This window comes from Elgaria multicarinata, chromosome 8 (assembly GCF_023053635.1).
Source record: "Elgaria multicarinata webbii isolate HBS135686 ecotype San Diego chromosome 8, rElgMul1.1.pri, whole genome shotgun sequence".
Taxonomy (NCBI): domain Eukaryota; kingdom Metazoa; phylum Chordata; class Lepidosauria; order Squamata; family Anguidae; genus Elgaria; species Elgaria multicarinata.
In genome coordinates, this window is record NC_086178.1 from 17,641,277 (window position 1) to 17,666,733 (window position 25,457).

Here is a 25,457-nt window from a genome sequence, read left to right on the forward strand (position 1 = left end):
AACAACTTAACTTTTTCAGCCTCAAGTTCGGTGTTAGCAATGGGTGCAGTTCACCAATACTGTAATAGGTTATGTCAGCATTTCTGTTACATTCCCCTATTGTGATATTTATAACATGGCCATAAAATCCACCCAAGAGTTGAAACTTGGCACCAGAGATGGAAATGTGAAGTAACTGTTTATTTGGAGGAATTTGGCGTTCCCAGATAGCACTGCTGTTGTGTGGCCCTCATCCACACATGTAGGTGTAGATGATAAGCATAGACCTCAGAGACCCAGTGTTAGTCTAACTTAAGTTCCATTCATTTCAATACGTCTATTCTGAGGAGAACTAACATTAGACACATCCCTCAGGTTAGAATCCCTGTTCAGTCACATGCTGTTCACTGACCTGACCCTAGCCAGTCATTATTCACAGCCTAAATATCCCTTATGGTTTACAAGGTAGCTTCGGTTTGGGTTGGGGGAACCATATGTAGTAATGTTCCATGCAAGTGGGCTCCAATCTACAGTAACTCCAACATACCTCACTGCAAATCTACAGTTGTGGTTTGGCAGCTTCTACACATGACATGTAACATTTGCATCAGTCCTGAGGGTTTCCCAAAACTTTTTACATTGTTTTATCCCAAGTGCTGGCTTTTCTTTGCCTCTCGCTGCAGTGCCTTTCCAGTTCAGTCTGACTACAGCACAACCTGATTCACGCCAACAAAATCTGGAAGTGGTGTGAGGGGGCAGTCATTTTTGACAGAGGTTAGGCCCCATCTGGATAAACATAGGGTTCACTCAAAATCCCACAGCAGTTAAGAGAAGCTGGGCGGTCACCGTTCAAGAAAGGGAAAAAAGGGGTGCCTTATTCTAGTTCATAAATAAAGGCATTGGGGATGCATTTCCCAGAGCAAATTTTTGAAAAGAGTATCACCATTATATCAGGTTACCGTGACTTCCTTACCTTTGCAATGCTTTATCGGGAACAAAAGCTGTGACGATTGCAAGAGCTGCTTTTCAGTTTCTTTGGGCTGATTTTAGGATTCTTGTTACAAGATGGATCTTTAAAAGAGAGAGAGAGTTTGATATAAGCTTTTAAAAATACTGTAAGGTCTGCAAAACCCCATTTATCTAAACATTCTGTTTGCTTGTTCTGGGATATTATCTGAACAATTTCTTGGTAATTTGGGAGTGTGTGTGTGTGTGTGTTAAAAGGGAGATCATAAGCATACTGACTGACTAAGCAGATGCATGAAATTTAGGCCTCAGCTAGACCTACATGTCTAGCACGACGGAGGGGTGAAGTTCTCGCGATATTTTTATCACGAGATCTCCCCCTCTGTTTACACGTGGCGTGCAACAACCTTGGAGGGAGAGGACGTTGCGCCCGCCATTTCCTTTTTTAAAAGAAAACAGAAGCTGCACTTGTGCGGTCAAAGGTAGGGTTGTTTTTTTAAAAAAATAATAATTTCCCTGCTCACTCCACCCCACCCCCAATGGGCGCAGAGCTCCTGAGGAGTTCTGTGGCCCGTGCGCAGCTTCCGGCTCCTTGCAAGTAACCGCGAGGAGATGGTACAAACCGTGGCGCCCAGCCACACGTTCCGCTGTCTTGGGATCAGCCCAGGACCGCGGAAAAACCGAGCTCAAAGGGTAGGGCGAGATCCCGGGGCAAGGGAGGGATCATCCCTCCCTTATCCCAGGATCACCTGTGTGTCATGTGAACGCACAGGGATGATCCCGGGGAGCGCCCCGGGATTTCGCCCCATCTAGCTATGGCCTTAAAGTTATCTTGGGAGCCAAGACTGCCAGCAGCAGGTAGCCTGTAGTGGCTTTCTCCAGCCCTTACCAAATTTTAAAAAGGACGTGGCAAGAGATTTGGCTACGGGTCTGCTCATAAGAAAAAGAGAAGAGAAATGGTTAAAGTTGTAAGAAACAGAGCAGTTTCTTTCAAATTCTCTTTTTTGGCATCCGTACAAAAAGTGTACGCCAGAACCCCCTCCAATATTTTGTGGCTTTTAACTTGTGTGCCCCAGGTCCTTCATGTGCTCCTCTGTAGATAATCCTGGGGCCTAAATGAAGGGCAAATTCATGTTCTTACTCATGAGTAAATTTACTTGCAGTTAGGCTCAGTTGTGTACCTTGAAGGTTAGCCGATAATGTTCCTCATCCTATCTGCCAAGACACTGTGGAAAATATTGCAGAAGAGTTGTTGCCTCTTTAATGATAGACTGACTTCTCTGTAACAAAAACTCAAGAAGCAAAGATCCAGCCAGAGGGAGGCTTCCTGGAAAATATGCTGATTGCACCAGCTGTTCCTGGGATTTCTGGGACACATTGCAGGGGGGAAACGGCTGCTGCAGAAACACCTTATGCCCTTCTGAAATAAAAAAGTGTGAGAATATTTGTCGCTTTTTGATGGTGTGCACCATCTACAAAGGGAGGAGACCCAGTCTCCAGAGATACCCTTAGGCAACACACTAAATATACTTGACTAATATTATTTGAGCTCCTCATCTTGTTTTTTTTTTAGAAAAACCTGTGTCATGGTTCTTTGGTCAGATGTGGAGAAACATCTGTATAAGGCTGGAGGGACAGGGCGGCTAATCAACGGGTGGGTGGGGTGGGAGGAGGTAATAGGGACAGAATCAGAAACAACCATTGCTTAGCGTGTCGTCGGAACTCAGCCGACAAGTCCTGGCGCTATGGGGATGGGTTTCGACTGAAACTTACTGCTACCATTAGTTAAAAGAACAAAGGATCACCTTGGAAAAAAGGAAGCACATTTATTTTGGAAGGCTGTTGAAATAATCTGCATGTCTAGATTAGGCCATTATAAGCAGGTTGCTCTCTGACGTCGTCACTGGGGGAAATTTGCCCATTTATTTCACAGGGTTCCTTTTATGCTTCATTCACTGTTCACTGCGTTCAATGTTTATGTTACACTGCCACCTTTTGTCCATTAGATAGGAAGCCTCTTGTCAACACACCAGAGTTTTAGTCTCCCTTGTCTCCTTGATCAGCCTGGAAGAGAACACTTTGATCCAACCTTTGGCAGAATTTTTTTCAGCCCGATGTTGGTGTTAAGGTTATTTTGACAATTAGGCAAAAGTCTTCCTCTTCTTCTTTTTTTCTTTCTCGTTCTTCTCATCCACATCTTAAGCTGTGAGGGCCCAAAAGCCTGCAGCGGTGCATTTTTAATGACCTCTTTGCAATGTTGTTTTTCATCCATTAGTTCAGTGTTGCTTACTTTTACCTCTCAGGTTGCTGACTATTTAAAACGTTTTGATCCCTCCCTATGTGGATTAAGGGCACAATCCTATGCAAGTTTATACAGAAAGAAGTCCTACAACTCCCAGGATTCCCCAACCAGCATAGCTGGCAGGAGAATGCTGGAAATTGTAGGACTTTTTTCTGTATCAACATGCATAAGATTGTATCCCAAACAGCCCTTTGCTCCTTCTCCTTTCTCCACTAAAGAGACACTACCTCAAAATGCACCGGGATCTCTGATCTTTAGCGAATAAACAATGGTGACATCAACCATTGGATTTCCTTCACTGTACCCTAAAGCATTCCCGACAAGCATCTGTCGGGGATGCTTTAGGGTGGATTCCTGCATTGAGCAGGGGGTTGGACTCGATGGCTTTGTAGGCCCCTTCCAACTCTGTTATTCTATGATTCTTGTACATGTTGGGCTTGATTTATTTATTTATTTATTTATTTATTTTCACTGCTGGAGTTTCGATTAACTTTTTTTTTAAAAAAAAAATCTGACCTTTGAAAACTGGTTAGCATTAGGCCACAAGTACTTGGGGGAGAGGGAAGGGTGAATTACCTATCATGACATGGCAGGACTGCAATACAAAGCCAAAAGGTTGTTAGGCTAACCCTGATGTGTGTATGTGTGTGCGTCCGCACATGTATCTCTGAGCCAACAGAGATGCAACATTACCTTCCCCTTAACTTATGCTAAGCGAACAGTAACTTTGTCCTTGCTCTGTTTCTCTTTCTCCCACACTTGAATCCCTTCCACCATGCACACACATACGCCGTCTTTTACCTTGGTTCACCATTAATATCTGTCCAACATAAATCCCGGAATGTTTCGGAAGTAGCTTTTAAATCTCAGTCCTGGATTGTCGCCAGTCCACGAGATGAAACTTCCCTGTAATAAATGGCCGTGTGCATTCTTCTGAACTTAACGTCAGAATCCAATTGTACCATCCCAGCAAGTGCAAAATAAAGTTGCGCTAGCGGAAACAAGGTTCCCCAACTTTGCGGAAGAGGGGAATACAGCTAAAGTTAACGTTTGTGCAAGCGCATCGTGCGAGCGGTTGCACAAGCGTAATGCACAGCTGCTTGCGCAATGGAAGGATTTGTCAGTACTTTGCCGCCGCTGGTGCTGCTTGAGTTTGCAGAATCACACCGCTGGACACTGCCCTTAGGGTGGAATTGTCCTCCCCATCTTAAGAACTGTCCTCAAAATAATATAATTTATTCAGAATGGAGACCCTGCATTTGCTGCACTTGGTGTGTGTGTGTTTAATTGTATCTAAGTCGCTGCAGGAGCCTTTTGAGCTGAAGAGGTGGGGTATAACAGCTTCAAATCAATAAACAGTTGTAGGAAAAGGGCTAGTCAAAAGCAAATTCAGGAAGGCTGGTGAAGTGGGCAGGAACCCTTGTGGTACAGGACGATGTAGAGCAGGAGCAGGCTAGCTAACAGGTATGCAGGTAGGTGCTTAGACAACATCCTGAGTGAGAGGTTGCTGAAATTCTAATACAGAGCAAGTGATGTTTTTGTTGGTGGTCCCCAGTTCAGCAGAGACCTGTTTCCCTGGGTTTCATTTCCCATGTTACACTGATCCTCTGTCATCAGAGGGATCACGTGGGTTTCTTTGCACGTAAATGCTGTGCTGTGTTTGGGGATGCTAGCAGTTGTAGTCCAACACATCCGGAGAGCCCCCGATTGAGGAAGGCTGCATTGCTTCAACCATCCTGAAGATGCCCCCTTTTTACATTACAGACGTATGAAACTGACTTATACTGAGTCAGAGTCTTGGTCCGGCTAGCCCAGTATTGTCGACACTGACTGACAGCAGCTCTGTAGGGTTTCGGGCAGGAATGTTTTCCAGCCCTACCTGGAGATGCCGGGGATCGAACCTGAGACCTTCTGCATGCAAAGTATGTGGTCTGCTACTGAGCCAAAGTTGTTGTTTTACCATGCAGATACTGCATCCTCTGCTGTTTAATTATTTATGTACGTGCTTTAGAGGCAGAAACCACTAATGTCTTCAGATTCCTAACTTACTGTGCTTATATTTGTTTTATTTACTTTTTTTTTGTAGGGTTATATCCTTCGTTGTGACCTCATGGTTTAAGCGGGCATAAAGATGAGTATAAGCAGTGATGAGGTTAACTTCCTCGTATATAGATACTTGCAAGAGTCCGGTGAGTATTTGGCTAACAATTCTCTGCAGAATGTCCTTTTGGGGCTAACTTTTAAGACCAAATTCATATTCGAATATACACTTGTCCTTCAGGATCTGTACTTTTTTATATGCATAGTGGCTGAAAGACGGAGATATGACTTGGAAATGTCTTCGTTCAAATCTCAGTTCCCAGGACTGCCGGGAATTCACTAGATAGCATTAGACCAGAGGTGGGCAGAGCAAACATTTCCAGATGTTTTGGACTTACAACTCTTAGGAGCCCCTACCAGCATGTCCAATGGTCAGGAATGCTGGGAGTTGACGTTTAAAACATCTGGAGATCTACCTTCTGCCCACCCCTGTATTAGACAATACACACACACACACACACACAAATCTGCAATATGTGTGTGTTAATACTGGATTATTTTATATTGTTGTGTGTAAGGATTATAACAAGCTGAAATATGTGACCAAACTATAGTGCTAGAAGAATCGTTATTATTAGAGCTGAGATTTTTGTCTTGAGTTTCTCTTTTGTTTCTGTTTATTGTTGAAAAATGCCTGCATTTTTTGGCTTGTTTTCAAATACCCATTGAAATGTGTATGTTGCCATAATGCAGAATGGTCAAGAACATTATTAGTGCAAGGTGGCTTTGAGATGCATTGATCCGGTTTAAAGAGGAACATTTCCTAGGCAGAGGTGTTCTTGGCGGCAGCATTGCATTGTGGAATACTCATCCTATCCAGGTGCTCTCCCTGGCTTCATTCTGACAGCAGGTGAAGATGTCATTGTTTCCAAAGGCCTTCTCTGAGTTCTTTTTTCAGTGATAGGTTTTCAGATCAGTGTTATTGCTTGCTCAGGATAGTTTTTTTTAAAAAATGTTCCTACGTCTGTTTTTACTTTCTAAGACTGCAGTCCTATGGCAACTTATCTGGGGGTAAGTCCCATTAAAGTGGGACGTATTTCTGAGTAGACATGTATAGGGTAGTGCTGTAAGTCGCTTTGTGTTGTTGTTTTGTTTTAATAGAAAGGCAATGTATACATGCAATGTATAAATAAAATAAAGGTACCTCTGCTCTTCTGAATGCTTAGAAGGTGCTGGAAGCACTGGGACAGCCACTAACTAGTGCTGGTGCAGGTGGTAATAAGAGATACTCATTGCTGGGAAATCCTATTCCTTTTTCAGCTTGATGGAGTTCCATGGTGTGTATGACTCAATTTGCATTTGCAAGTTGAACTGCGTTCCCCCCCCCCTTTTTGCTCATTTTTAAAAACAACAACTCAGAAATATGCACAAATTGTAGAACCTGTGAAAAATGCCAGAAAATTCCATGAACTGGCCTGACTCACTGCAGACCAAATCAGGTGCCACGGTGGGAACCAGAATGGAGTCTAGGTCACTGAACCCCCCTACCATTTTTTCCCTGACAAACCCTAGTTGTAGTCCACCACATTTGGAAGACACCAGGTTGGGAAAGGCACTCCAGTAGAATTTCCTTTCCCAGTTCCTTCAAAGACCTCACAGCCCCTTCCTTGCAAAGTCTGGGAATTACTTCCCATGTAATGAAAAAATGGCTGTACTGGAGGCACCTGTGACTAGCATTTTTCCTTCCCCCCCCCCTTTGCTTCTGTGCCATGTTAGGAGTGGGACTTACCAATCTCTGCCCATTCTAAGATCTGTGAAGTCTAGAAGTCATACTTTTATAGCCGAGGAAGGTCAGACGATTATAGATTAGCAGCTGGCCCAGAACAAGCATCCAGTCAAGACATCCATTAAGGTTGTCATGAGCCTCGCTACCTCTTGCCCTACTTTCACAACTCCTTATCTCCAGATAACGGTCTCTAAAGTAAGTTCAGTCTTAAATATACACATCCCAAGCACAAGTCAGAAAGAGTCAAGAGCTCTTGAGTCCCCGTTCCGTCCAGCTGGAGTCCAGTGTTATATCTGGGCAGAGTTCATGGGGAAATGTGAATCCATTGCTCATGTAGACAAGTAAAGTTATCTCAGGAGAATGGCCCTAAGATAACCCACTTTGTGGTTGTGTAAATAGGTCATCAGTCGCATGGGAAGCATCAACTGCTATCCTGGGGTTTTCTTTTACTCAGGACAGCAGCACATGGTGGCCCTAAGAATATCCTTCAGCAACCCTCTGGGGAACAGGTGCTTTCCCAACAAGGGGAGGCTTATGGTAGCCATTCTAGCTGGACATTGGCTGGATGAACCTTGGGGAGGGGGTCATTCTCTCCTAAAATGCATGAAAAACTAGGGAGGCCCAGGTCCTATGACGTGAAAAGCAGAATTCTGTAACCTGTGTGAACCATACAAATCAAACGGATATAAGGAAGGCCATGGAGCTACACATGGGACAGAAATCATAACTACTGTAAATCCTATTCAGCCACCTGTATGTCTTCTAAGATTTTACTATTTATTTTTATTTACAATATTTATATACCACTCCCCATTCAAAATTTCGGAGCGGTGAACAAGATAAAATAAAATAAAAACAGAATAAAACAGCTTTAAAATAGGTTTTAAAAGAAGCAAAATGAACCGTGAACCTTGGCTGGTCATTGAGGAAAGCCTTCTTGGAATAATGTTGGCACCTGCCTGACCTCCAGAGGCAGGGAATTCCATAGGAGGGGGGCCACCACACTGTAGGCTCTTCCCCTGGTGGACTCCAATCGGAGGATGGGTCTATGGAACCACCAGGAGCGGCTCACATATTTTCATAGCCATCTTCACATCTAAAGGAGCAGAAAGCAAATAAGCAAAACCAAAACCCTTAACAAATAAATAAAATAAAGCTGTGATTTCCCAGGAGCCAGAATTATGTGCACAATAGGCATGCATTTCTACACTTGCCTATATTTAGGGAAGGTGCCTTGTACTGATTCACAGTGCTTCCTCCTGCTTCAGCCAGGCAATAGAAGGGATGCAATGCCCCTGTTAAAGGATGTGGAGCCAATAAAATACCCTTATGTGGAATAGAAGAGCCAAGAGCTGTCCTGCAGGTCTCCCCACAGTCTGAGATGTAATGTAACCTTCTCTGCTGTAATCTTTGAAATGCACTCCCCTGGGAAGCTCACCTGTTGCCAATTCAGCTACTTTTTTGGCACCGACAAAGACCTTTTTTTTATTTTGATGCCTGTGTGAGAGTGCTTATGCATTTTATTTTGACTGTGTGCTTTTCCCCTGCTGCCATGTTTTGATGTTTGTCGTTGAGTGCTTTTCAGTTTGATGGAACATTTCTAAATAGGAAAAGCTTGCACATGGTATCTGAGCTGAATACTCCCCCTCCGTTCAGTTACATTGGGATAGCACCATCTAGTGGCAGAAGATCCTGCTTTATCCCAGCTATTGTCATTTTAAAAGTGGTTCTTTTCATACCCGGATTTCCAGAGGATACCATGGGAGATGTCCTGGTTGTTGAGGATGTCATGTAATTGACTCGAAAACTTTTGTGAGCGACCAATCACGAGCATGCAATATATCACTCGTTTAGAAGAGGCCTTAGTATCTATCACGTGAATGGCTTCAGTTTACTACACTCACTACAGCAAATTCCCTTCTTAGTTTCTATGCAGCTGCAGATTCTAATGATTAAACTGCATGCATTTCCTGATTAGACAGAAGATAAACTCTCTTGGATAAATCATCAGCGTATTGCTTCCAAACGATCATTTTCTCAGTAAACTTTCTTTCTTTCTTTCTAGGAGCAGGCACAAATTGCACAAAACATAAGCAGAGACATTTTCAATAGAACGAGCTCCACAAATGGCAGTTAATTAGAACATTTTCATACTATCCTTTTGAACTGATAGCAAAATGAGAGAGCATTGTTTTGAAACCTCAGTGCAAGGAAGGCTTTTTGCCGAGAGGATGAAGGCAGATTATAAAAATAGCTTCCTGTATTAAATTACCAGATGTTCAAGCCAAAGGCTTGAACTACAGTCTGAGGCCAAGTCTGAACTTAGCAAGCTACTTGGACTATGTAATGCTCTGGCCTCAGATGTTCTCTCTGCATGGAAGAGGACTACAGCGTGTGTAACTGGTGCAAAATCAGTCCTAGGGGGTCTGACCTTTCTGTCTTTGCCCAGCTAATGGAATAGTTTGTAGTTGTTATTTATTTACATAGGAGGCATTTGATAGTAAGTTCCCAGAATGGCTTCCAATGCAAAAATACCACTCAACAAAAAGTTAAAATTAATAATACTGATAACAAAACAGCCACAACCTGACCAAATATGATAAAAGACATCTAAATGGACTGGGTTGTTGTTGTTTTTAGAAATGGTGGTATTTTAAAAAGGGTGTCTCCTGGTGCCCCAAAGACAACAAACCCAGTGCCACACTACCACCAAGAAGACTCTGTCTCCAGTCACCCCATGCCTCGCCTCCAACAAAGGAGGGATCCAGAGAAGGGCCTTCGAGGCAGGTCTTAATACACGGGCAGGTCCTGAAGTAGCTGGGCTGTTTAGAGAAATATTGATGATGATGATGATGATGATGATAGGCCAGTGAGGACAGCCCTCATTTCTTCTCTCAGAATTTCATTACATAGTGGCATTCTCGGGGCATACTGTTCCAGAAACACCACAGCCACAATTTGCTCATGGCAAGACCTTCTTTAATTGTTTAAAAAATGGGGGACAGGGGCATGGTAAACACACACACCCCTCCAAATCCATTTTAAAGATAAGGCAAACGTATTTCAAATCCCCCCCCCATTTTTTTTAATGAAAATTGCAAGGCTGCATATGTCAGTACAACACTAGGTTAGCGCTTTGTAGGCCAATACCAAGACTTTGAATGTGTCTGAAAATGGCCTTGGAGCTTACACTTTGCTTTTCACCTCAAGCCGTTTTCCCCAGAGATCCTGAGCTGGAGAAAGTGCTCCTCAGGGTCTAATTTAGGGGAAGGGCCATAGCTCAGTGTGACAGAGCACACACTTTTGTATGCAGAAAGTTCTAGGTTCGATCACGGCTTTTCCAGGTAGTGCTAGGAAAGAATCCTGCCTGAAACCCTGGAGAGTCATTGCTGCCAGTCAGTGTTGACAATACTGGGCCAGATGGACCCAGGGTCTGACACTATATAAGGCAGCTTCCTGTGCTCCTAGTGTTGAGCACATGCCTTTGCAATCCCAACCTTTGGCCCCGACAACTCCAAAACTCTGACTTCATACCAATTGCATTTTGGGGTGCAGTTATTTTTGGAAACTCCCACTTCTCTTTCCACTCCTCTCATCTTGTAGATCTGGGGTCCCCAACCCCCAGTCCGCGGACCGGTCCCGGTTTGTGGCCTGTTAGGAACCAGGCCACGCAGGTGAGCTGCTTTCACCCACCCTCCCCCACCCCAGCGTACCTGGGTGCGGGGCGCCATCTCGCCTGCCCAGCCAAAGCAAAGCTAGGATGCTGGGGTGGGGGTGGGCAGCTTCAGAACAGCACACCCAGCCGGAAGCCGCTTTGGGAGAGCGACTTCCGGGCGCGCCGTTCCGAAGCCGCCCATCCGCACCAGCGTCCTGGCTTCGCTTGAGCTGGGCGCCCACCCAGCTGAAGCAAAGCCACGCCCGCCCGCCACGCTCCAGCATCTCAGAGGCGCTGTGGGAAATCGGCTTCCGGGTGTAGTGGCGGGGGTGGGGAGGCTGCCGCAGCTCTGCTCCTCCCACTCGGGGACCAGGTGGGCGTGACCCTGGCCACCGCCCTTTGCAGGCAGGAGCGGGCCTTGTGCGTGGATGGGCTGGAGGCACACGGCGCTGTCGGCACTCCGAACGTGGAGCAGGTTGCAGCTTGGGCTGTTGCTTGGTGGGAGGAGGAGGGAGGGAGGGAGGATGACTATGGCTGGCAAGGAAAGGGGCGGCTCACCCCATGGTGCCTCCCTAACCCCTCAACCCACCCACCCCAGTCCATGGAAAGAATGTCTTCCACAAAACCAGTCCCTGGTGCCAAAAAGATTGGGGACCACTGTTGTAGATAATCTCCACAGCCACCCTCCTGCATTATTCAGCCAAAACTGGGAGATGCATTCATTCTCTCCCCACCTCAACACATTTGCCCAAAGTGGGAGAACATCAAGGCCTAGCAGGATATTGCACTATGAAAGTGGTTTACAAAAGGCAGGAGCCACACCAAGCAGGATATAGCAGTAGGAAATGGGCCCCAAGAGTTGCCAGTGCACTTCAATACCGCTATAAAGCGGTAGTGTGGCGCCTGCCTTTTATATACCGCTTTCGTAGTGCAATATCCTGCTTGGTGTAGATTGGGCCCAGGTTTCTGAAAGCTCCCTTTAAAACCTTCATCTGATTGAAATCTCCAAGGGCGAGCCTAGCTTTCCATTTAAGAAGAGTTTGAAAAGAGAAGTGATTTTCAGCGAGCTGCCATGAGAAGCTCTTTTGGGGTGGGGGATGGGATCCTCGGGTAAATCAGCAGCAGCACCAATCTAACTTTGGCTCATTAGTGCCAGGAAGTGCACCGTCCAGGAAAGAGCTGAATACACACATTATTTCCAGTGATGGCAGGAAGCCAGTGCCTGGCAGCTTGACCCACTGGCGTGTGATCTTTACTGCCTAGCTCCCCACAGAACCTCTAGTCACATTTTGGTCCTGCCTGTAATAACCGATTTCAGTTCTTCTGCCAGTGTCAAGGCCATTTCTCCTCAACACAGCGACCTGTGACAGAAAATGTACGCTCCCTCTCTCTTTTACATCACCCTGCCTGCTCTTTAGCGGTCTTGTTAAATTTTAGTAGACTTGACAAATTTTGACGAGTCTTAACAGTTTCACGCTAGAGGCCCAGATTTCCTTTTATTTTATTTTTTCCAAATATAATCCATAAGAATGATGCTCGCTGCATCGACAGCTACAAAACTGCAGGAGGTTTCACCTGCTAATTTATTTATAGCTGCACACTAGGGTGACCCAATGCACACTTTGGGAATTACTGCCGTAGCTAATAGCAGCACTCTGCCTCCCCATTGTGCTGACATTCTGCTAGTTATCTTACTTGGGACCAAGTTATGTCCATTTTGCTTGCATGCACTGAATTTGAAAATCTAGAAAGTTTTAGCCTTTGGGGACTAGAATGACACGTGACAAATCCCAATACACACATTTTATGCCACCTAAGTATGAAAAAGTATTTTCTGGATTTCAGGGCGCTGGATTATTTTCACATTCATATTTGAGAAAATCTTGGGGGAAGATCAGACTCAGTGGAATAATTTGCTGATGTTGTTGGTTTGGGAGGCTCATATTCTTGAACCCCAGTTCACTTTGGAGAACAGATTGGTTTAATACTAATGTTGGAAGATGTGGTTAAGGGAAAAGATCTCCCTGTACCTTTCCTGGATTCCCTTTCATTTCCTCCAACGTTTATTTATTAACATATCTATATACCGCTCTTCCAGTTGCTCAAAGTGGTTTGCAGCCAGTAATTTAAAGAAATTAAATTAAACAGAAACAAGATCAACATAATCCAGTAGTGACACTGAACAGCCACTCAACAGCCATTTAAAAAAGAAGAGAAGGTTAATTATAAAACGGAAGGAATGAGGTAGCTGCCGTAACCTCTACTGGAGATTCCACAGCTTTGGAACGACTACTTTGAAAACTCTTGTGCTCTTTCTTAGCTGCAAAGATGGTACAGATGGTAAAGCCTACTGACTGCGTCCAAGTCCATGTTTGGTCCTGAAGATTGGAGCTGGGTGAATCCTGATCAAAAACAACCTGGAATGAATTTCTCATACATCCCTAGGAAAGACGGACCTTGAGTGTACTACATTCCTGGGGGTTTTGTCAGGCCTGCACACCTACCACTAAGCCTACGCATACAAATTCGAAGACTGATTTCTAGGAACAGAGATCCCAACCCAGATGTTGGAGTTTTACAAGGCAGCGCGTTATAATATACTGGGATATATTTGTATTTTGTAACAGAGTTGCGCACAACTAAAACTACAGAATATGTACAACCGGTTAACATCCTCTAATATTGTTCAGACTTCAAAGCAAAACACTACTACTAGGACTGTGTTTAAAAATTCTGCATGCTTGGGACGAGCACATGGAGCTCCGTATGAACAGGATCTTTCTGTGCAAAGGTGCTGCAGATAGAAAAAAACAAACCAGGGTGGTCTTTGCATGAACGGAGATCCATGGACACACTGAAGCTCACACATGCGCTCTATAGCCATAGGTTTGGATTGCAGCTGGGACTCTTTTGTTCACAAACTCTTCCCTTATGATCTTGCGCTTCTTTCGAATTGAGTGGGGCTATGCGCTGAATGCTATTCACATCTGTGCTATGTAGTCTTTGCAGTGGTTTCATAGACTCACGAGAGAGAGAGAGAAGGAGATCTGAAAAAGGATAGCCATTGCCTCCCCACTGATTCCTGGCCCACCACCAAGCCTGGTATTCCAAAGAAGCATGTAGGCCAGACTGTACTCCTCCATGATGTGGCCCATGGACATGGAATGGAGTAAGGACATGCCTGCCCACCCACCCCCAGCTCTGACATCTTGCACATATGAAATCCAACACCTCTAGGCCCAGATCATATATGCGGGGAAATGATCTCTAACTATAATGTGGGCATTATAGCCCTGTGTGAACATCCAGGGGAAGGTCCAATAAGATAGTGGTGGAGCACACACTGTACATGCAAAAGGTCCCAGGTTCAATCCCCTGCGTCTCCAGGCAGGGCTGGAAGGGCTCCTGCCTGAAACCCTGGAGAGATGCTGCAGTAGACAATACTGAGCTAGATGATTTGGTATAAGGCGGATTCCTATGTTCATAAGGCAAAGAGGGAAGGAGCAGTTGCTCTTCATGATCCCATCTTGCCCATAGCAAATAGCTGTCGGTTGGCAAAGTGGTTTTATAACAACAAAATGGACTTATGAGAAAGGCCTTATAACTGCCAGTGTGGCCTCTTAAAAGGTGGGATATGTATGAAAGGTGGGCTTATATATTGCAGAGACCCTGGGGCCCTCTGCGCACAGAAACACATCGTACCTGTCTGCATAAATAAGGGCTAGTCTAGGGTCAAAGACGGAAGGCAGGTTTTGCCCTCATTGCAGTAATCTCATAGTGATTCACTTTTACTTTCCCCAAGAGAGTAAACTAAGTTTGTTGCCCAGCCGTTGAGAACCACATTTTTATGTGCATAACTCCACCCATTCTCCCCACCCTGACTTCTCAGTCTTGGTCCTGCTGTTGTCACACCTGCCAGTCTTGTAAAATGGATCTTTTTGCTCTCCTCCATATATGTAACATTTCAGTTCTTCCTGGCTATAAACAACAGCTTATAATACCTCAAAAGGAGAAATATCTAAAGCTCCAATTACCTCTGAAGGGAAAACATGATGGCTCAAGAAGAATCTCTTCTTCGCAATGAAGATTTACCTTTTTTTCAGGGCAAGCAAATAAATAACACATTAACATCCAGTAATCCTAATTTCCCTGCTTGAAAAATGATAATTATACTGCTCTTGAAGGCTAATGCAAGCCGGGTGCTGCCATGCGCACACACAATTAAAATGCTTCGTCATGAAGTTAATCCTCCCTCTTGTCCTATGCAACTTTAAAAACACACAAAATGAATACAGAAAAAAATAAGCAACTGAATCTTGATGTCTTACCAGAGCCTTCAGTTGGTAGAGTTGACCGATGTTTAGGAAGGAAATAAAATTTGTTTCACTAGGTAACAGCAAAGCAGGAGTTAAATATAAATAGTAACCAAAAGCAGATTTTCTACTATGGCCTTTGGCTGATGTTGTTTGGTACCTAGATCTTGAACAAATGGTGTCATTAAGTAAAGCCAATCATACACTCACTCCTAGAACCCTGCTGTGGGTGGGGAAGACATGTTGGAATGCTCCCCCACATCAACAGATTCCTGCCAACATGGGAAGGGCAAAGAGTTCTAGCCACCTTAGTGTGCTAGCTGTTTCACCTGAAGAACGTTATTTATTTATTTTAAATAAATATCCCAATTTATTGGCTTGAGCTTAGTCCTCCAGTGTGTGGTGGGATTCACTCTCCAACCTGCACTGAGCAGTTCCGGTCCAGGGAGGACTATACCATGTGGTTTCCCTGAACACTTGCCTTGGCACCATGATGGAATTAATTCAAAGGCCACAACTAGACACTGTAAGAGTTGTGTGGTTGCTGCTGAAAACAGCAGCCATGGGGCCATTAAATAATAGATAGTGAGTGTTCTTCCTTCCAAGCTTGTAGTATAAGCCTCTTTGCCGCTATAAGGGGTCTCTTCATCAAATGTCTGTTATCCCCCATGCCCCAGTAATATGACTTAAAAGCACAGGAGGCACCTGCAAATACCAAACATTTTTTCTAAAGGAAAATTAATCCAAACTAGAACTTCTGAACCAAATGGAAGTCACCATAGAGCAGTGGTCTTCAACTGGTGGGTTGCGACCCCAAGTGGGTCACGGGAACAGTCCAGATGGGTAGGGGCAAAGCTGTTGTCACCATGTTGTGAAATTGTGAAAGAGGGTCCCATGTTGCAGGTGAGGAGTGCAAGGTGGGCCTTGGGTCTGGACCAGTTGAAGACCACTGCCATAAGAGCATGCCTACATCATATGCCTCAATGAGGCATTATATCACCAACATCTAGCAGAGCTAGCCAATGCCTTCTTAACAAGATGCTGTAGTTAACATCCAGTGTATACTGCAGTCTCCAATATATTTAGGAAGTTTTAATTGGCTGCTGGTTTTATTGATAGGTTTTATCTGCTCTTATTTTGTTTGGATGTTGTTACTTATTCTACTGTGGTTGTATTTCTTCTTGTTGTTAGCCTCCTTGGGCATCATTGCTAAGATAAAAATAAATAAATAAATAAATAAAAGTAGAGATATTACTGAAGTTCCCATTGTTCAGGTGGCGCTGATTTGTTTAGTTTCTGTTAACGGATTCAGCTCTGATAGATGCCTCCTCCAAACGTCCACCCAGCTGCACGGGGAACTGCTTCTCCTTGGCAGGACTCTTCCAAGTAAAGGCTCCTACCACTAACCATCAGAAGGCATTGTGCAGCTATTCTGTCTTTTCTTCTTTAGCAGATTTTCCACGGTAAGGACAAAAGGTGGAAGAAGCCGTGGGAAGGGTTATGAGTGGAAGGAGACGTTGTCTGGCCCCCCTGTAAAATTCTGAAAATGGGGCCAGCTGATTGCACAATAAAAAAAAGCCTCTTCTGGAAGTCCCCATGATATCCACGCAATTGGAATATAGGTGTAACTACAGTAGGCACATTGGCAGAAACAATTGTGTGGGTCTTTGCTACATGGTGGGTAAGGCGATGGTGCGGGAGAGTACCAGTTATCTGGGAAAGGCCCTTACGATCAACCCTAGCCACTTGGTTGTGGTATTCATACCACAGCATCTGGAATAGGGAAGTGGCTCCTAGGGACTGGGTATGTCTTTAAAAGAGGATCATAGTTACTCTACCTACACAAACTGGTGGTTGGAATCTAAACTGGTTCTTTGTATATTTCACTAATATTTGCTGGCAATGTTCCAGTGCTCTGATGGGATTTCCCCAGGAGACTCCTCCCTAGTCCTTCTTGCCCTTGTTCATTCTTTGTTTGATTAATTGAAAAAGTAAAGGTCAATAAAATCGTGATAACTTTGAGCACAACCCAAGGCTTCTCTTGGGCTTGTGTATGCACATGACACAGGAGAGGGATGTTGGTAGGCTGTTCCAAGTGCACAATGGGAAATCCCGATTGTGCATACAAAGAATTCTCAAGAGTCATCGAAGAGAATGGGACCATGTGTGCATGGGGAGCTCATGCCTGCATCCTAGATCTACTATCTCAAGTCATTTGTACGATACAACCTGCAGCTTTGGTCACAATTCAGTGAACTCTTAAGTGAATGCTAAAGTCATGTTGACTATACACGGGACATAAATGTTCCTGGCTGTGGTCTGGTTCGCACCCTTGTCATGGCAGTATAGCTATACCATATTCCTTATCTATGCACTATTGAAAATGAAAAGGATATATGATAGAGTCAAGACATCTGCAATGTAGGGATTGTTTTAAATTTGAGCTCAAAAGAGTGGAGGAGAAAATACGTGTTAGGAGAAGTTATGGACAAGTACAGCCATTGGATTGAAAATATATGGGGCAGAGCAGTAACTACAAAGATTCTTGGAACGTTTGGGGAGATCTCCGCTAACCCAAAAGTGCAATGCAGGATATGTTGGGGAGTTTCTATCTCAAACACTGTCAGACAGACAGGCTAAGTTCCAAAGCAATCTCTAAACTTCTTTCTAATGTGGCACTCCAGGAGAAACAGTTGCTGTTCTGGACCACCTTTATTAAGGGAGTGGCTGGTGAAGGTATGGAAAGTGGCAGAAATGGCCAAGGGAGCCACTTCACTTGGCCATTTGAGAGAGAATAGGCAGAAAACAGCCCTCTTTTAACCGAGATGGGAACCTTTTCCTACCGTTTCTGGAAGGCAGGTATAATTTGGAGATGGATAGGTACAGAGTATTTCTAATGAATATGTTTAATGGTTCAGCAAAGGTAAGAGTAAATGTTATTTATAGAATGTTCACATGCAGCATATATAGTATTTTCCATTTAAAAGATTTTCTCAACAAAGAAGTATTTTTTTTTTTAAGAAATGGAACTTTTAGATGAATGGATAAACGTTGTAAAAATAGTAAGAAGAACTGTTGTTTTTAAATATGTTGTAATGATTAAGCTGGAAGCCTTTATAGGTACTTTTGTGGCATTGTGCTCCCTATAAATTGATGTAGATACTTGATATGTGATATTTCTCTCTTGTATTTCCGGTATTTTATTTGTGAAACTATAATAAAAGCAATTTAGGAAGGGAGGAAAGAAGAAAGAGTGAGTTTCCGGCCATAGCCTGACGACATAACTTTCCTTGTATGAATGAACACGTCCTTATAACCTCCCCCTTGTCTTTAGGGTTTTCTCATTCAGCATTTACCTTTGGTATCGAGAGCCATATCAGCCAGTCTAACATCAACGGTGCTCTGGTGCCCCCAGCTGCATTGATATCCATCATCCAGAAAGGCTTGCAGTATGTAGAGGCGGAAGTCAGTATTAATGAGGTAAGGAAATCTCTCATTGTCTACGGAAGTGTTCACAGGCTTCCTTGCAATAAGTTGGACTGCTAGTCACTTCCCCGCACCACTCCTTCTTGACTTTCCTGTTCTGTTTGTTCACTGTCTTGCTAGCGTTCCCTGTTGCTTGTGTTCCCCAGAATTAGCTGCTGCTGCTGCTGTTGAATGAGATCTGAGCATCAGAAAATTATGGCCATAGCTAGACAGGGCAATATCCTGGGGATCGCCCCAGGATCGTCCCTGTGCGTCCACGTGACACACAGGGGATCCCATGAGCAGGGAGGGATGATCCCTCCCTTTCCCCGGGATCTCACCCTACCCTTTCAGCCTGCTTTTTCCCATGGTCTCAGGCTGATCCCGAGACTGCGGAACGTATGGGCGGGCGTTGCGGTTTGTCCTGGCTCCTCGCAGTTGCTCGTGAGGAGCCGGGAACCGCGCATGGGGTGGGGAGTAGGGAGGGGGAGCGGGGAAAATTGTTTTAAATTAAAAAAAAACCAAGCCTTTGTACACGAGCACTCGTGCGCTCTTCTCCTTTAAGAAAACAAAAAACAAAATGGCAGACGTGACGTCCTGTTCCCCCGAGTCCGTTGCACGCTGTGTGTAAACAGAGGGGGAGATATCGCGATAACAATATCACGAGATCCTCACCCCTCCGTCGCGGTAGACCTGTAGGTCTAGCTGAGGCCTATATATGGGATTAAAATCAGGGCAATCATGTGTGGCCGTGTTTGGAACATAATGTTGGGGGATGCGATGGGGCTGCCAGGAGATAGCATCCTTGATCACAGTGCTGATGTCTAGAGATCAAATATTAATCCAATGCACATTTTGACAGATAAAACTCCTGTAACTCTCAACGTTTTTCAGGCAGCCATGGCTGGTTGGGGAACACTAGGCGCTGTAGGACTTTGTCCTGTCTAAACATGCACAGGATTGCACCCTGAAGTGCTCTTAATGCATCGGTAGGGGTCCTGCGATGAGGTTCTGGGCAAGCCAATGAAAATCAGGGGGAGGCAAACCTACTTGTGAAACATGGAATTTATCTTGCCAAAAGTATTTATTTTTAATATATACCCTGCGTTATCCTGTAGGTCAGGTGGCTTGCAGTAACTGTCCTCCTCCTTGGTGTTTCACCCTCAAATGCAGATTCTTTGCCCACCACTTTCTAACTAACCCTTCCTCACACAGATTTTTTTTTTTAAAAAAAACATAACGTCATTTCCCATTCAAATTATTCTCCTCCTGCTCCCTACCCCATGATTGGGAATTTCCTCTCGAGGGCTTGGAAGTGGTGTTCATCAAGGCCCTTAATTCTGCACAGTGATCCTTTTGATAAGGTCCATTGTCCAAGCAAACATTTCCGTCACCTTTGATATCCCCCTGGTTTCCCGTTTGAATTGGAATAGAGGGGGTTCACAACTTTCAGTGAAAAGAATTCCACTTTCTCTGGGAGCAACATAAAGCCAGAGCGAGTCGTGAGGGTAAATGAGGGTGATTACCTGTCACAAGAGGTTCCCTGAACTTCTAAAAATAAATCAAAGCATATATATATATATATATATATATATATATATATATATATATGTATGTATGTAGATAGCTATCATGAGACCACTTTTGATGACAATTTGCATTTATTATTTTTTCCCTTTAGCAATTCCAAAAGCAAATTTATTAGTAGTACTAAACTCATGTCTGGATATTCTTTTCCAAAATGTTTTAGTCCCATTGGACTGTATAGCTTTACTTATTGTTGCTTGAAGGCCTGGGATTCCTGATGGCTGCCTTCCATGGTGTGTGTGTGTGTGTGTGTGTGTGTGTGTGTGGTGTATTTTCTTGAAGGTGGAAGGCATGGATAAGCTAGATGAGGCCTTATATTGCCTATTCTAGTATTAGGCAACCAGTAGGGGTAACAGTTTTAAGTCATCAAATTTTACAGACTTTCCCCAAGTATGTAAGAAGATAAATGGGGAGGTTTCAACACATTCAACACACACACACACACACACACACACACACACACACAAATGGTTACTCTACACTTTTTTAAAAATACTTGAGCATCTGTACTTAAGTACAAAATTCAGCATAAGAAGCAGCCCAAGGGAGACTCAGTGGATGTGGAATATTGATGTTTTAATATAGCAATCCTCAACTCAGATGTCTCCTTAAGTCCTAGCACTAGTCAAATGTGTTTGAAGCATTAACTTCATTAGAACTACCAAAATTGATAGTGTATAGCGTAATCCTAGACACATTTAGTCAGAAGCAAATCCCATAGAGTTCAAGTAGGCGGATTCCCTAATAAATAAGTTTAGAATGGGAGCCTTAATTATCCACAGGTGTGTTTCTTATACTAATGGCAAAGCACGTTAGTTTAACCGTTATGAGAAAATGAAATGAAATTATTTCGAATGATGCTGCCTTATTGTTTTAACGTTTTTATGATATAGTTGTTTTTATTGCTCTTGATCTGTTGAGCCCCGCCTTGGTTTCTTTCACAGAACAGCTGGATCAATAAATATTTTTTTCCAAAATATAATGAACAATAGTAACTTCTAACAACGTTAGGGAAGGTTTCTGTTATTATGAATAATTTACTGAACAGTTCCGCTTTCTTGGTTTTTAATGTGTAAGACCAGAGTCAGCCTACTCTTGGAAAATTTAGAGAGCAATCCTGTGCCCCCAAGACAGTGCCTGAGGGGCCAGAAGATGCTGGAGATCCCCCTCACACACAGCCAAAAACAATGCCATGACCTGGAGGAGGAGGAAGGTGGAATCGAATCAGGGATTCTCCCCACCCCATCAGTCCTACCTCTTCCAGCTGCCACAGAAAGCTCCACATTGGTCTCTTCTCCCAAGGTTGATGTTGGGACGGAAGGAAATGGGCAGATTAGGAAGGCCATGTCTCCCCTTAGCCTCCTTTTCTCCAAGCTAAACAATCCCAGCTGTTGTAACCTTTCCTCATAGGGAAGATACTCCAGTCCCTTTACTGCACTTTTTCGAGCAACTAAAATGATCAAGGGACTGGAGCCTTCTCCTTCACCAACCTGCCCAGTCACTGAGGTCATCAGAGGGCATGCTTCTGGTGGTTCCACATGGACCTATGGCCCGAGTGGAGTCCACCAGGAGGAGAAACTTCAGTGTGGTGGCCTCTGAAGGTCAGGCAGGCACCAACACTGTCTTGTATCTGGCACCTCCTGAAAACAGTTCTATTCCAGGAAGCTTTCCTTGACTCATAGCCATGTTTTTTATTGGCACTGTTGTTGTTGTTGTTTTTAAAGTATAATTTTAATGGTGTTTTAATCTTTGCATCTTTTACTGTTTTACATCTTTTGTTCACTGCTCTGTAATCTGTTTCAGATCTGTAGTGGTATACAAATTGTGTAAATAAATAAATCTTTAGAATGACAATTATGGTTGCCTGCCTTGCAGGGGACTCTTGACACTGCACCTATAGAATCATAGACTAGTAGAGTTGGAAGAGGCCTATAAGGCCATCGAGTACAACCCCCTGTTCACTGCACATGTCACTAAACATTTGTGTGTTTTCCTCTCTCTCTCTCTCTCTCTCTCTCTCTCTCTCTCTCCAAATTAGGATGGTACTTTGTTTGACGGTAGGCCGATAGAGTCCCTCTCGCTGATAGACGCCGTAATGCCAGATGTGGTACAGACGAGGCAGCAAGCCTACAGAGACAAGCTTGCTCAGCAACAAGCGGCGGCTGCAGCAGCAGCAGCGCCGCCGCCAAACCAACAAGGGTCTGCAAAAAATGGTGATAATAACACTGCAAACGGAGAGGAAAATGGCGCCCACACAATAGCAAGTAAGCTGACTTTAAGAAGGATCAGAGGATTTGCACTCGTTAATAGCAATTAATAAGCATATTTTATGGAAAGTAGTTGCACATCTCATGGAAAACTGCTTTCATACATCTCAGCGTGCAGTTCCAATCCTGGGTTGGCATCTGGGATAAATCTGCACTGAGTATGTGTCTGTAAACATTTGGAAAACAAGGCCTTGGCGATGCTCAAAATGTTCTGTCTCTTCCACTGTTTTTCAGTTTTATTTGGAACAGTGTGCAGTTGTTATGTTCCCTCATTGCTGCAGCTTCAATATTAGTTTTTGACGGCTTATTCTTTCCGGAATGATCTCGGCCAACCAGGGATGAAATAATGGGCATGATAACGTTACATTGACACATGGCGAACTGGATTAAGTTATGTCCATGTACACATATGAAGAGTTAGAGCGTCATCACACGGGGGTTGGGGGGGGAATTGTGATTGCTTATCGTCACTTCCCCACTTATGTGTTTGTCCCTCACTAAACAACGTGCACGTGGCCCATGCAGTGGGCTGTTTTGATCGCGCTGTTTCTCCTGCACACGGCAGGAGATAGCGACAACTTCCGTCTTTAAAAATAAGACCGACATACTGGGGTGTTTTTTTGTTGCGCGAAGAAGGCTAGAAGGGGCGGGAGGAGCGCAGGAGGCAGACGATGTCGTGAGAAGGACACGCAAAAATCCATTAGTGCCCGGTAACGAGCGTGCAATAAAGCACTTGTCTGATGGAGCTCTTACAGATGGAAGAATAGATATGGATATTCTTGATAATATTGTTCATTGAAACCCACTTTGCAAGTATTCCATTGGATGCATATCCTCAGTAGCCAATTCCATCCTTCACCCCGAGCTCAGAAGGGGTCCTCTTTTTCCTTTCAATAACAAAGAGGGAGTCCCCCCCACACACCCCACTGAAAAGATCCTGACTGTATGTTGGCTTCAGAGCGCTAGTCATATGGTATGTTCCCTCTAAGCTCAATCCCCCATCGTTGTGAACCTTCCAATGCCAGGGTCAATTCCCTGTTTTCAGTGGAACTAGGCCTCTGAGTTCAGTTCCTCCTATTCCTTTGGCAGCAGCAAGGATTTGCACCCACTCCCATTGATTATTTTCAGGTGCTCTTATGATTTATATATTATTTCTATATACCCACATGTGGGTACAGTAGGAGTGGCAATAGCATGTGGACCAGGTCCTTTACACATCAGCATCTATTTTTGCAATTTCAGCAGAATATTTTTCAGCCTGCAGAATTGTTTCTGGGTACCTGCAGCTGTATCCATAAAAAGTCCAGTCACGTGCTACATTCTTCATGGAATGTGTATTCAAGGAGGATCAGGATGCAACTCCCAGCTGTGTAAACTGATCTCCCGTCTTATTATTGTATTAGAGAACTGAAAAATGAATGGGCTTATTGCAGTCCCTGACCAGTTTAAAGGCAGAAGTTAATAAAGATGGGAAACACAGTTGAAATCCTTGCGTTAGGCTGAGCTGAGTTCCACTTTGTTTGTCTCATTTCTTATTTACTGCTATTTCTATGGCCTGCTGATTTATTTTAAATTTACAGAGCAAGAATTGATACTCGGCTCTCCTAACACATGTGGCAAAACTCAACAGTGATCCTGAGTTGTTCACTCCTGCTTAAAAACATACAAAGTGCCTCGCAGGATCAGAGCAAGGGCCACCTACTTTTCAGCAACTGGGAGGCAGTAGTCAGTCCACTGGAAATTAGCTTCACAGTCTCTGGTTCACAGTCTCCCTCCTACCAAACTCTGTCCTAAAGTATTCCTCCAACACACGGTTATTATTTCTCTTGGTTTTGAAAAGTTAACACTTTATCTTTCATGTGGAAATCCGTGGAAATGCACATTCTTTTTAAAACCAGTGTCTTCGTTCCTTTCCACGTTTAGATTTAGAAGCTTGTTTTTGCCTGTTAACCGTGAGTTTGCAGGGTATGATAGAAATCGAAGCTATCGATGTAGTGAGAATATGATGTACCAGCCACCCCTACTGGCTGGAAAGGCAAATAATATTGACTCTCTGTCTTCACAGAAAGGAGTATTTATAGCTGCTGTATTCAATGCTAGTAATGCTGGAATAGCCTCCCCTCCTTTTCCTCTCCCCCTCTCCCTTTCTTGCACACACTTGTGCACTTTTGCACATGTGCAGAAAGAGCCATCTTAAATTAGTCTGCTGGTGTGCAAAGGTTGTGCTTAACACAGGTCTCAATTAAATGTAAAATAGTTGGACATGCTAATAATAATTTATCTCCTTTCGACTGCTCTCTTGGTTTAATCCAACATAACCTTTAGGTGTTTTAATTTATTTTTCAAATGCTTTGGCACTAGCACAGACTAATACAGTTTTGCTTAATAAACAAACTTGCGTTATGTTACAGAGCAACATAGCTAAACCATTCAGGTGAAGTTAGTTAAGTCTGGTAAAACTACTAGTTACTTGCATAGGAGCAAAAAAATTTGTTAAACTCTTTTTGGAAAACTATTTTATTTCATATACTCATACAGTAGGAAAATACAGTCTTGCATGGTTTCCAGAATCCTCCTATTTGCACTTAGGTAATTGTTAAAACACTTAATATGACAGGAATACACAATCCATATGTATAACGGGAGGTCCGGAGGCCCATTTTCACCTCCCCGGACCCACCCCCCTTTGAAGACACTGAATTAGCTTGCAAGCACTGAATTAAAACAAATTCAGTGCTTGTAAGCTAATTTTTACCATTTTGGTGCCCTGCCACAGCTACAGAACGTTAAGAGGGTCAAAATTAGCTGGCAACAAAGCTAATTTGTGAGAGCCAGTGTGGTGCAGTGGCTAGCGTGTTGGACAGGGAGTCGGGAGATCCGGGTTCTAGTCCCAACTCGGCCATGGAAACCGACTGGGTGACTTTGGGCCAGTCACAGACTTTCAGCCCAGCCTGCTTCACAGGGTTGTTGTTGTTGTGAGGATAAAATGGAGAGGATTATATATGCCACCTTGGGTTCCTTGGAGGAAAAAAGGTGGGATATAAATGTTGTTGTTGTTATTGTTGTTGTTATTATTGATCCTCTGGGCACTCTGTAG

General features: G+C 43.9%; 1 protein-coding gene across 2 annotated transcripts in view; it reads left to right on the forward strand.

Moving 5' to 3' along the window:
- Positions 1 to 25,457, forward strand: part of TBL1XR1 (TBL1X/Y related 1) — a 197,990-nt gene that overhangs the window by 153,417 nt on the left and 19,116 nt on the right. For both annotated transcript variants that reach the window (XM_063131956.1, XM_063131955.1), the window contains exons 3-5: positions 5,334 to 5,436; positions 18,376 to 18,521; positions 22,132 to 22,357. In XM_063131956.1, coding sequence (XP_062988026.1) covers positions 5,379 to 5,436; positions 18,376 to 18,521; positions 22,132 to 22,357 — 430 coding nt within the window. In that variant the 5' untranslated portion in view covers positions 5,334 to 5,378. The remainder of the gene's footprint in view (positions 1 to 5,333; positions 5,437 to 18,375; positions 18,522 to 22,131; positions 22,358 to 25,457) is intronic.